General features: G+C 37.7%; 1 protein-coding gene across 1 annotated transcript; it reads left to right on the forward strand.

Moving 5' to 3' along the window:
* The first annotated feature begins 6,582 nt into the window (after positions 1-6,582).
* LOC140341050 (ferritin heavy chain B-like) lies at positions 6,583-12,501 on the forward strand. Its single transcript, XM_072426571.1, has 4 exons — positions 6,583-6,777; positions 10,522-10,668; positions 11,070-11,195; positions 12,224-12,501. Exons 1-4 carry the CDS (start codon positions 6,676-6,678, stop codon positions 12,377-12,379), a joined length of 531 nt encoding a protein of 176 aa, XP_072282672.1. The 5' UTR covers positions 6,583-6,675; the 3' UTR covers positions 12,380-12,501.
* The last annotated feature ends 342 nt before the right edge of the window (positions 12,502-12,843 follow it).

Here is a 12,843-nt window from a genome sequence, read left to right on the forward strand (position 1 = left end):
GATATTTTATTTCACATGTTTGATTGCTTCTTGCTGTGTTTCAGCTGGCTGTGTACCTTGGTGCTCTATAAATCAGCGGTTGTCAACCTTCCGGACCTTTAAATTCATATTTTTAAATCCCGCCGAACAATATTGTGATTTTTTTTAAAAAGATAAATACATTTGTAAGTTAACGATCTTCCTAATGGTGCCTGACAAGGACTGTGGAGGCTCTGATTCATTGATCAGCTCACGGTTAAGTGAACTATTACTATTGTTACTATTGTCATTAGTTGCTTTATCTTTGGTATTACTATATAAATGCAAAATGCTTTTTCTCACTCATTATGGGTTTATTTTATTGGAATCTAAGACCAAACAAGAAATGATAGTTATCAAAGTCAAACTATTTGATGCCATAAAAAAATACCTGTTCAAGAAAATACACAGTTAAGGTCATACTTACCTAAAAGAGCATCTAAGAAATAAAAAAAATAAAATAAAACAGTCGGATGAGAATCGGTATTGGCGGAGCAGGGTGACTGTTGTAATGGTCATAAACATACTGAAGCGTACAGCTCGGTTGCCTCATACAATTTAAGACTACACTGACGTCACGCTGTGCCTCCCTTGTTTTTCCGTCTCTAGCACAGTTCATGAATTTAGTGGAATATAAAGGCGAAAATTGTCATTCAGAATATAAGAATTTGTTAGAATATTATTTTTGTTTTAATATCAATAAAACATAAAAATTGCAAATAATGTTCACATTTGTCTGTGGACCACCAAAATTTTCCTACGGACCACTGGTTGGCAACCACTGCTATGAACAGATTGTTTCTTGATTCAGCAGCAAATTGCCTAATTGGGACATGGTCATCTGATGTTTATATGGCAACTTAGGCTGTTTAAGGCAACTTTTTCACTGCTAGGAAAAAAGACATTTGCCCTAATTTACACTATAATCTTCATAACTGAACATGGGTGTGGCACAATAAATTTTGGTGTCCTGTTTGGTTGCCAAGTTAGACTCTGGTCACATTGCTCTATGTTAGGTGGTAAATGCAATATTAAGACATTTTAAACGGGAATAGTTCAAAGCTTTGCATAAAAATCCTCTGGAGCCTTTGTTTGCCACTGTCCTGACAAATCAGTATGTCTTCATAGTACACAGTTTAGCCTGAACCTTGTCCTGCAAAATTTACAAATGTTTCAAAATTTTCAAGTGTTCACCACCATGACTTTACAGCAAATACATGCTGACTGCATGGAACATTGGAAAATGCTGCCAAACAGAGATAAGAGATAAGCTATTCTACAGTATAACTGAACATGAGCAAGATAAAGGTAAAATGTTATTAGTTCTATACCAAAGAAATTTAAAGTAAATGAAAAATATGGTAAGCACACTAAACACCAATATTTTATGCCTACACTTGTGTCTGTGCTTTGGCAGTTTTTATCCTATTTTAATCATTTTTCTGTACATAATTTGTGTTTTGCATTGTTTCCAAACACATTACACAGGAAACAAATTTTTTCTCCAGAAATTATAGTTTTCTGTTTGATCTAATAGCAGGTACAACCATAGTGAGCAGTGCTATTGGCTTTAGGAAGAATTATACACAAGTATTTATTTTATTCTTTTATATATTGTACTGTAAACAAGGAATAATAACCTTTCACAATTGAGGGTCAGTATGGGTAAAAGTCACTTAACCTGCTAATACCTTTTTGGATTGTTAAAAAGAAAACTGGAATATCTAGAGGAGCATCTTTGGGCCTGACAGTTATGTAAAATAATAATATGTACCATCTAGCCAAAGGGGACATTAAACCCCAATTTAATTACCAAAGTAAAGTTCATTTTTTTACATTATTACAAATAACAATATGACAAACTCAAATCAAATGTTATACTAGTGCTGAATACGGCTATATATTTATTTGTATTCTCAAAACATAAAAACATTGCCCCTGATTCATCAATGAAATCCGCGCTCGCTGGAAGCGCGAACGTACGCGCGGCCAGCGATCGCGGATTACCGCGGTCCGGACTCGAGTATGCGCGTACACCCGCCTCACTACCAGCCGGATTCCAGCCTTCACAATAGGGAGCGCGAATCTGCCAATCAAGGCGATTAGATTTCAGCTGCGCGATTAAGGAGGATCTCTAAAGCTCAATGGTGAGATCATAGCAATTAATTAGCGCGCACCTGCTCTCTGTTCTGTGCTTATTTACAGTCCTTTACAGGTCAATTAGAATTTTTAACATTAGATTTCAGCTGCGCGATTAAGGAGGATCTGTTAAGCTGTCACTGGTGAGATCATAGCAATTATGTTGCTATATATTTCATTTATTGTTACATTTGTTGCACTGTTTGTATACTTTGCTACAACACTGCAAACTAATTGAGATCAAGCTGTATAAATACTAGTAAGCACTTCATAAATATGTCATCTCACAGTAGTATGAATTATAAAAAATTCTCACCAAGCATTTGTGATCTAATTAAAATATCATTGTCGTTTGTCTTGATAGAAATGAAATAACTGAAAAAAGGATTATTGTCAAAGGTGGTTTAAAAAAACATTTAGTGATTTCACTTGTGTATATATGTCAAAATACAATTAAATGCATATAAATATATAAGCATTTTCATTGATATTATTTAACTGGACTGGTTTGCGGGGGGGGTGGGGGGGGCGGTGTCTTGGATGGTATGCATTGATGTGACTTTGTAATCCTCATTATTGTCAGTTTCATGCACTTGTTCATTTCATTGCAGTTGCTGCAATGTTTTTGTGCCCGGTCTGTAATGCCAGTTTGGGTAGTTTATCAATTGTTCGCAATGTCATTTTTGTAGATCAGATTCTCCAGTCTAAATTTGTATATGGGTGTTTTGCTTTTTTCCAACCCCAAAATGTGTTCATGTACAGAAGGGGGCTGTAGTGGCAAACAATAAATTGAAAAAAAAAACAATGAATTTTACTAGAGTATTCAGCAAATAGATTATTATGCTTAAAGCGATGATATTAACAAAGTTTATCTAAAAAAGTGTGTTGACATGAAATTAGCAGATTTAAAATCAGTTGTATAATTTCTGATGTGTTTCGTTGCATGGCTTCCTGAATGAAAGACTTGCATTATGAGATAACACTGGGGAACAATTTTGAACAAATTTTTTGTTGACTTCAATTTTTAAGTTTATTTACATGAGTTGAGTGATTTGACACGTGATTTGAGACTATCGAAGAAGGCTTCAGAACTCCTAGCATCAAGACTGCATGAGAAATACTTACTTGAAAAAGGAACAAAGGTATCACACTTTCGAACCAAAGAAATTGCATTTCTGTAGTACCTTAAAACTGACAGTGGCTTTTTGTTTTGCCATAACATACCTGATTTAATAGAGGAATTGGAAATTCCAATCTATAACTCAACTGAATGGCGACTTTTTATCTTTAACTCAAAGCGGAGCTTAAACTGTGTGCTCCTTCACAATGGCAATATATTTGGGTCAGTCAACTCAAGAGTTATTAAGTTAATGAGTTATTGCAAAATCACCAACACAATTGGGTCATTTGTGTTGACCTTAATAAGGTATGCTGCCTTCTTGGTCAGCAACGCGGATACACCAAGTATCCCTGTTATCTGTGCATGTGTGACAGCAAAGCTTGTGAGAGGCATTGGGTGGAATAGAATTGGCCTCCAAGATCTGCCCTAAAGCCAGGTGATCCAAACATTCTACATGAACCACTTGTTTATAGAAAGAATATTATATTCCCGCCTCTGCACATGAAACTGGGTCTGATGAAGCAGTTCGTTAAAGCTTTGCCAACTGAAGGAGACCGTTTCAAGTACCTCATTTGGCCTTTCCTAGCCTGTCATTAAAAAAAATAAAGGCTGGTGTGTTTGATGGTCCACAGATTCGGCAGCTCATCAAAGATAAACATTTCATCAGGACAATGTCAGTGGTCGAAAAGAATTCTTAGTTATCATTCAAAGCCATTGTCAAGGACTTTCTTGGAAACACACAAGCAAATAATTACCCAGAAATTGCCCAGAAACTCTTGGAGAGCTACAAAATGCTTGGTTGCAATCTGAGCATCAAGGTGCATTTTCTGCGTAGCCATCTTTCTAACTTCACTGAAAACCTTGGTGCAGTCAGTGATGAGCAAGGTGAACAATTCCACAAAGATTTGAAGGTCATGGAAGGACGTTATCAGGGTAGATGGGATCTACATATGGTGGCTGACTATTGTTGGAGCATTGTCCTAACACTTAACACTCCAGAAAAAGCTATGAGCGTAAATTTTTACCTTAACCCATTACCCGATTAATTTTCAAATGTTTTACTTTAAAAAAAATGTCATAGAGTAACAATAAATCCTTTGTATGAACAAAAGAAATTGAAATAAACAATACATTCAAGTTATTATATCTCTCCAATTTTTACCAATGCACGCTGAGGAGAAGATTGTGTATTATCCAAGTCCAATGGATGGAAGTATTCACCTTGAAGGATATTGTTGATTCTCTATGAAACATTCAACTGCAGAATGACCCCTGAAGTGGGAGACAGCATGTTCCTAAATATTGGTAACTTGTGATGTACTAAGCCAGGTCTCTCCCCTGCAATATAAGATAGCCAACCATCACTCCCTGAAGAGAGCTAACTCTAGAACTGTCCAGAATACACTAAGAAAAACCCTTTAACCCCCCAAAACAGGACTAAATCCTAACATTTAAAAAAAGAGAAGAGACAGGTAATGTTCTTTCTGAAATAAAACTAACTTTACCTGCCTGATTACAATTTTTTAAACACTTGTACCCGTTCCATCACGGGGGCCACCATCTTCTTGTCCTTCTCTTCCGGGTTCCAGAACTCCTGCACATGCGCAGAGGAGTTCATTCTGGGGGTGCTGAGATACCTAGCATATGCCAGCATCATATTTTAAACTGTGCGTGTGTAGCTCAATGTTTTTTTTAAAGAAGATAGCATAGAAGGTAAATGTGTGATTGAAAATTTTATAAGTAGTTCTGCTTTAATGGGACCTTTTTATCCTAAAGGGGTGCTACAAACATATTGTATTTATTATACATATTAGTGCTACTGATATAAAAAGTGCCAGAGCACCTGTGTTGTAAGTAGTGTAATATTTGGGGAAATTGTACAATTGCTACAGCTCACAAAAAAAAAAAAAACAATAAAGCATGCGGTAAAGGGTTAGGACCTCAGGTTTGCTGTTTGTGTTAATTTGAATCCTAAAATGTAATATGGTTCTTTTTACAGCATTGTTGTGTGTCATTTTGCTTCTACTATTTTTGTTTTCAATGATTATAAATCTCTGCTCTTTTAGCAAAGCTTCTATTTGAATCTGGTAACAAGACGTTGTTCTGGTTGGCATTGGTTATGGCTCCTGTAGCACAGTATTTATATAGCGCCATCATATTATGCAGTGCTGTACAAAGTCCATAGTCATGACACAAACTGTCCCTCAAAGGAGCTCACAATCTAATGTCCCTACCTCATAGTCATATGTCATTAATGTAGTCTAAGGTCAATTTTTTGGGGGAGACCAATTAACCTAACTACATGATTTTTGAATGTGGGAGGAAACCCACACAGACACAGGGAAAACCTGCAAACTCCATGCATATAGCGCTGCAAAGGCAAGAGTGCTCACCACTATGCCACCATGCTGCCCACCATCGCCTGGTTAAATTCTGGGGTTAAGATTTGTTATGGCTCCTGTAGCTTGCCTGATTATTAATCTGGACTGGTGATTTTTACCTACTTGGGGTAAACATAGGTTTAGCTTGTGTAACATGGCTCCACAGTGCCTCTTATCACCTGGTTATAATTCATGGGGTCATGGGAATGTAGTAATTGTTCTGGATAAAACTAACAAAATTGAATTGATTATAATGTAAAATTATAATTTTTCAAAAGTGTTTTCCAAAAGCAACGTATGTTGATCTCTGTACATATACTTTGTAAAAAGTTAGTCATTTTATTGCAAATGTACAGAAAAATGTGTGGATTTTTTCCTGTTAATATGGAGCGGACAGGAACATTTTTCTAGTAAACACACAGATGATATACAATTGTTTTGTTATTTGCTTTTGAACTGTGCCACATAAAATAGCTTTCACAGCCAACTATCTCATCTGTACACTTTACACACAGGAAAAGCAAAGATGCCATCTGCAGGCTGCAAACAAAAAAACACTGAAGACAATTCACATAACTACTAGGGTAGTTTCCCATGGTCCAGTATTACATATGAAGGGGAAAAAGTTGAATCATACATTAGTAAAGCCTAAATAAAAATATGAATAAGCTTTTCCATTCTTCAGGAAATGTTCCATATACAATGTGGCAGTTTGCACTCTGGAGAATAGGATGACTTGCAAAAACTGAATCCTGAAATCCTAGGCAATGTGTTCTGTAACCCCAGCAGGTTCCAGCTGGGAACTTCAGGTGAGTCAGCAGAAATAGGATGCTTTAATTGGTGTGTACTCAGTGACAGCAGCCAATGGGCCTCCAAACAGTATAAAAGTCCTCATGGTGTTTGGGAAGACACAGTCAGAAATTGTTCTTGCTTCAACAGTGATTGAACGGAACCTTCCCTGACACCAGGAGCTATCCTTACATCTTCTATATTCTTCCAGAATAACTCTACAGCAAGATGAACTCTCAAGTGCGTCAAAACTACAGCCATGACACCGAAGCTGCTATCAACCATTTAGTCAACCTAAAGATGTATGCATCTTACACCTACCTGTCCCTGGTAAGTCCTATTATAATTTATTATAACCTATAAAAACACATGGATTTTATTTTCTGGAAATGTGTTATCCAGAAACTTTTGAAACATCGAAACATTTTTGCTTACTATAATACTGGCCACTTTCATAGCAATTTTCCAGGCAATTTTACCAGTATTGCATCGGCTTTCTTAAAGCAGAAATAAACCAAATAACCTCTCCTGCCTGATCACATTTTTTTAGTTACACTTACTTGTCCCTGTTTCATCACAGGGGCCACTATCTCCATTTTTCTCCTCTTTCTGGTTTCATTCTTCACCCATCTTTCTTGGCCTAGCCAGGATAACATAACCCCTGCACAGGCAATCAGGACTGTATTAGGTCCAAGCAGCACGATGAAAGGCAGGTAAGTATGTTTTATTGCAGAAAGGATATTACCTGTCCCTTTCTGCAATTATGACCTGCCTGATCGCTCATTTTCAAAGTGAAACCCTAGTTCCACGTTAAAGCAATAAGGTAGATCAAGATAACACTTTAGCTGATTTATTGGTGTCAATATGAACTGTTAGATTAGCATTCATATGCTTGATTTTACATCAAGGTTACTTATGTAAGAGTTGCCATAGACAAGCAAATAACTCCAGACAGTTGTAGACAGGGAGATTTCTGCCTGCCCCTATAAAATATAAAAAAAAGCATTGCAATATTCATTTATATATAACCAAAGGAAAATCATCTTACCTGTACTTTATATTCTATAGAACATAATCTTATAAATCAATATAAAAAATGTGGCATCTGTTTTCTTCCACTCATTATGCAGGAAAGATTATGTTACATTTTTAAACTGACAGATTAAATAGACAACTAATGAATGAGATTTAGGCGAGTATGGTGATCTTTAGGTGAGTACAGTGTTGTATAAATAGGGCAATATACATTTTATTGATACTTTTAATGGCTGATTAGAAAACAGGTGAAAACCTGCAGGACTAGTTAGGTTTCCTCTTTAGGTATAGGAAAATTGTACTCTGTTAGTTGCTAGTAAAAAAACACAAAATATACACGTTAATGGTATGATAAAGTGGTATGAGCCCATTTTCAAGTAAGTCTTTTAATAACTCAAATATTTTAAAGCTGGCAAATATAGATTAGAGTTGCTTAAATCTGCCTATTCTTACTATTGATGCCTAACATGACATGATTATCTACTTCATAAAGCTATTAGTATGTCACAGCTGCTGCTTAGTAATATATCCTAGAGATGTCCTAGGAATGTCTTTATTCCTTCCATCATGATGAGAAGAGAGACTCACAAATAAAGTACACCTGTAATTTGGCTCATAATTCACAAAATACCAACTTCACTGTAGCCTGTGATTCCTGTGCTGAACAAAGCAAGACATTCATAAAGTTGTGCATGCTTACCTCCGACATGACAGCATTTGGACCTGTTGATTGGACACTCAGGAGCCAAGTGCTTCACTTTAGGAGAAATATGTTTCACCAATGCTGGGGAACTACTGTTTTTTTTCAGGGCTCGAGAGGCAGACTTAAAAGTCAGAGGATTTTAAGAAAGAGAAGTATGTATTCTTTCAATCTCCTATATTTACCAAAAGAGTTAAACAATAGAAACACTAAGACACCAGGATAAGAGGAAAAATTTAAAGAGACTCTGACACCAACTTGCCCTAGGAAATAGTATTTTAAAAGGTTATTTTCAACAGGCTTCCCTTCCCTAAAGTATTTTTTAATACCTTGTAATGTGCCTCTGAACTTGTTAGCAAAACTTGACTACTTAAGTAATAGCACAGATACCCCCTCCCCATACTTCTTGCATGAATTAGTATTCTCCTCTTCTGGGAGTGTCTAGTTATTGTCTGTGCTCACCTACCTCTCCCATCACCTGCCCAGGGAGGAGAAATACTGTACAATGTCACTTCAGTGACCTCTCTGAGTGTAAACGTAGGCCTGTAATGAGCGAGGAAGGAGCATAAGGGAAGGCCGTCATGACTGGGCAGTCAGGGGGCAGATAGCATAGGGTTAAAAGTATTGGACAGGAGCGAGCGGGAGGAAAGGGAGGGGGGAAGGAGGGGTAGGAGGTTTAAGGAGGGGCAAGAGTAGTGAAAATGGACAGGAGAAGGAGGGACACCCCCTTTCAGACCGGGACAGTGTTCAAGAAAAGTTTTTCACACCCTCCCTCCCTTTAGGGCTTATGTGGTTGGCAGTTTAGGTTTTTTATTGCTGGTTTGGCTAGTAGGGTGAGCGGTTGAGGTCCTCCGGGGGAGTGTGCTGGTGGCAATATTTTTGGTTAAGGTTCCTTCTTTGGTATGGAATTCCTGGTTTGGGTTAATGGTCTGGTAAAGTGTTGTGGGGAGGGTCTGCACAAGAAAAGGATATATTTGTTCCCGAGCTGGGAGTATGGGCGACTGGAAGCAACTGTCTTTAAGGTGCAGACCCCAAAATTGGAATAAAGGGGAAGGGCAAGTTTGTAAGGCGCATCTGCATGGCTATGGCTTGCCACACACATGGGGCTACTGTTGTATCATGGATATGATATCTGACAGTTTTTATGAATATTGATGAGTTTAATTTAGGAGAGAGATAACACAGAGACTTTCAATTAAAATTAAAAAGTATAATATTTAATTAAGAAAAGGTAGATATATTATTCTAAAAAAAATAAATATAAGAAAATAAACTTAGCTGCAGAAATCAGTTGTAATTCCCAGGAGTCCCACATGTTTTGACACGTGATCACAGACACACTTCATATCGCAAGTTCTTGTAAAGACTGCAGATTAGATATGGATCTGTTTTAAATCCCACAAGAAATTAGACATTGGCCAGTGCTTGACCAATGCTGACCAATAATTATCGTTTAACCAGCTTCTTACCTTTAAGGATGCCAGCTAAAGGATAAGTTCCATTCCTCAAGGATTACTTTGAAATTATGTATGTTGGGAAGACATTATAGTTGGTGAGACATTATTGATAATAAATAAAAATGTACCCAACAGCTAATACTGTAATATCACAACCAATATGGTGGTGCCCAGCAAAAGTCCCAGAGCTTGTAAATGTTTAACAATTGCAGCATGTGCAATTTTACACCACATGATCTGGGAACACGTGAAATAATTGTTGTTGGAAAGGATCTTTAACGATCCTTCCAGCGACTAAGGACTTCACGATGTATGAACGAGTGGATGGAGAGGGGGAGAATGATGGAGTGGCACCCCGCTGCGATCGCTCTCTCTTCGCTTTCATTACGATCATTCGTCGTTCATCGTCTGTGGATCTGTCAGGACTGTAGTTCGGACGATGGGTGCTGTACACATGCCAGATTCTCGTCCGATTTCGGCCCTGAAGCGATTATCAGACAAGATGCATTGGACGTGTGTATGTAGCTTAAGACAGGCTAAGTAGGCATATTTGTGGATTAATGCTATTAACATTGGGTGAGACCATCAGTTCTCTCTACTGTTTACCTATCATATGTTGCAGTCTCTAATAGGCTCTTTCCAGACTAACATTTTTGCCCACAAAATGGTTAGTATGAAGGCTATTTCTAATGTTCTCATAAGAAGTCCGGCCAGAAAGTAGCTTAAGGTATCAAGAGAAATTGAAAGCTTACCAGGTTCAGTTGTCTGCATTCTGATATCTCTGCAAAATGTTTTAGTATACAGAACTTACTGAGCTTTAATGGCTTACTGAATTATATTTAAAAACTGTGAATTTAGTTATTTCTTCTTTCTAATGTTAAGGCATACTATTTTGACCGTGACGATGTGGCATTACATCATGCATCTGAGTTCTTCAAGAAATTGAGTCAGGAGCAGAGAGAATATGGCGAAAAGTTCATAAAGTACCAGAACAAGCGTGGAGGACGTGTGATTCTGCAGGAGATCAGGGTGAGATAAAAAAAGAATGCTGAAAACATTGCACTAAAGTGATTAGTACTTTCCAAGTAATTCAATCAGTTATACAGCCATTCCCATAATTATTAAAACCCGATTTTTCTTTTGGACAGAGTGTAGAATAGGTAAACCATTTGTCAGGTTTTTTTGCCTGTCTACCCTGCTGTTGAAGATTTTCTATTACTCCCTGCCCCTGTGATCCCAGGACAAGAAATGAGGGGAAGGAGTATCCTTGAGACAATACTGTACGAGAGAGCAATAAATACCTGCCAGAAGTTCCCACTCGATGATTCGCTGAAAAGCTCTCCCCACTCTTTTTATAATATTAATAAAAAAAAAAGTTTGGCTGATTTTAATTAACATTCTAATGGTTCCTATGTTATTTCATTCCTCAGAAACCTGACCAGGACACTTGGGGAAATACCATGGAGGCCATGCAGGTAGCTCTGACTCTGGAGAAAAATCTTCATCAGGCTCTACTGGAATTGCACAATGTGGCAACTGAGAGAAGAGATCCTCATGTGAGTAATACCAACATAATAAAATGTAAAGTGGTGCTGATGTGGAAACCTCTATAAACTAATTTCCAATGGCATTCCATTCTGCTCTAATGGCATCTTGTGCCAGGGAGTACCTTAGCCATCTATTGGAGGATTTTTTTCAAATGTCATAACTATAAATGAGTTAGAAAAGAGAGTGGAAAGGCTCATGGAGCCACCGCAGGGAGGGAACTTACCTATTAAAAATACTAGCAACAGGTTCACTTTATTTGTGACCTCACCAGCAGTATATACCTACCTTTCCTTTTGTACCCCACCAATGTTTAGTCACCTGTTGCTTTACCCTGCACGAGCAAAGCATTGGTTTATGTTATGTTATTCATATGCAAATCTAAAAAAAGTGATATTTTTCGAAGCACCTTTGATACAGTGATACAATTGATTTGATACAATTTTTATAACTCTAAAGCTAAAGTCACCCTATCCAATAACTGCCCTTCTACGAATACATATTTTATTATTACTAAATAATATATTATTACAATATTACAGCAGTGTAAATAAACCCTAGTCCATAGAATGAAAAATTGGCAATCCTACATCAGTAATCGTCAACCTATCCCCCACAGCTGACACAAATGGGCAGCCACTCGTCCTGGGTGCCGGTCCTAAATCGGGGTGCCATGTACACAGAACACTGTTTAAACTGAGGTCACTAACCAGATACATAGCTAGAAGAGTTTGGATAAAGAACACAGTTCTACATTTTAAGCAAATATACAACATACCACATCAGAAATACCAAACTATGCCTATAAGTGAGATCAAACACATTCCAAAATACATGAATGGTATAAATATCAGATGGAGCTGAGGGCAAAGCACAGGAAGGCAGTAGGATATCTTTGAAAAATATTAGGTAAAGCGCAAATCCTCGGAAGGAGAAGTGATTCGAGACCCCCAGGAAGGATAATTGTATTATCAGGTCATAGTAGGCAAACATACCAAAATTCATCATAAGTGTAATTATTGTTATCTTTCACCCCTAGATATGCGACTTCTTGGAGTGTGAAAATCTGAGAGAACATGTCAAACACATTAAGAAGATTGGAGACTACATTACCAACCTGAAGCGCCTGGGTGTACCCCAGAATGGCATGGGCGAATATCTGTTTGATAAGCACACCCTGGAAGACTGCAGCTAAGGTTGTCAGTGAGTGGACACCGCCAGAGGACAACGCAATGAATCCAGAAACACCTGTGGTCTTGTGTCATTCTATGTAATGTGTTGTGACTGGTCATTTGAAGTAAAGAGTTACATCATGAATTACATTTGTTTTAGTGTTGTTTATTCATAAAACATGTATATGACATTAGGCTGAAATCCTGGCAGGTATAAAAACACTAAAAAAAAACATTATTTCCGTTTACGTATTCTAAAGATGTTAACTGTCCTGCCAGATAGCAGGGCCAGGTTGGTGATTTGACTTTTCTCCTCTGCAGCAATATAGCTAGGTCATTTGCAGCCTGTGATTGGACAGTGAAGGCATAGCAGCAGACTGATAACATTGTCTCGCTCTCTTCTGGGCAGAAGTTCCCAAATGATGGTATCCTAGTGGTGCTTCGCCCTCCCTTTTTCGTACACAGGATCATAAAAGGTTGATACCCA

This window comes from Pyxicephalus adspersus, chromosome 11 (assembly GCF_032062135.1).
Source record: "Pyxicephalus adspersus chromosome 11, UCB_Pads_2.0, whole genome shotgun sequence".
In the NCBI taxonomy this organism is placed as follows: Eukaryota; Metazoa; Chordata; class Amphibia; order Anura; family Pyxicephalidae; genus Pyxicephalus; species Pyxicephalus adspersus.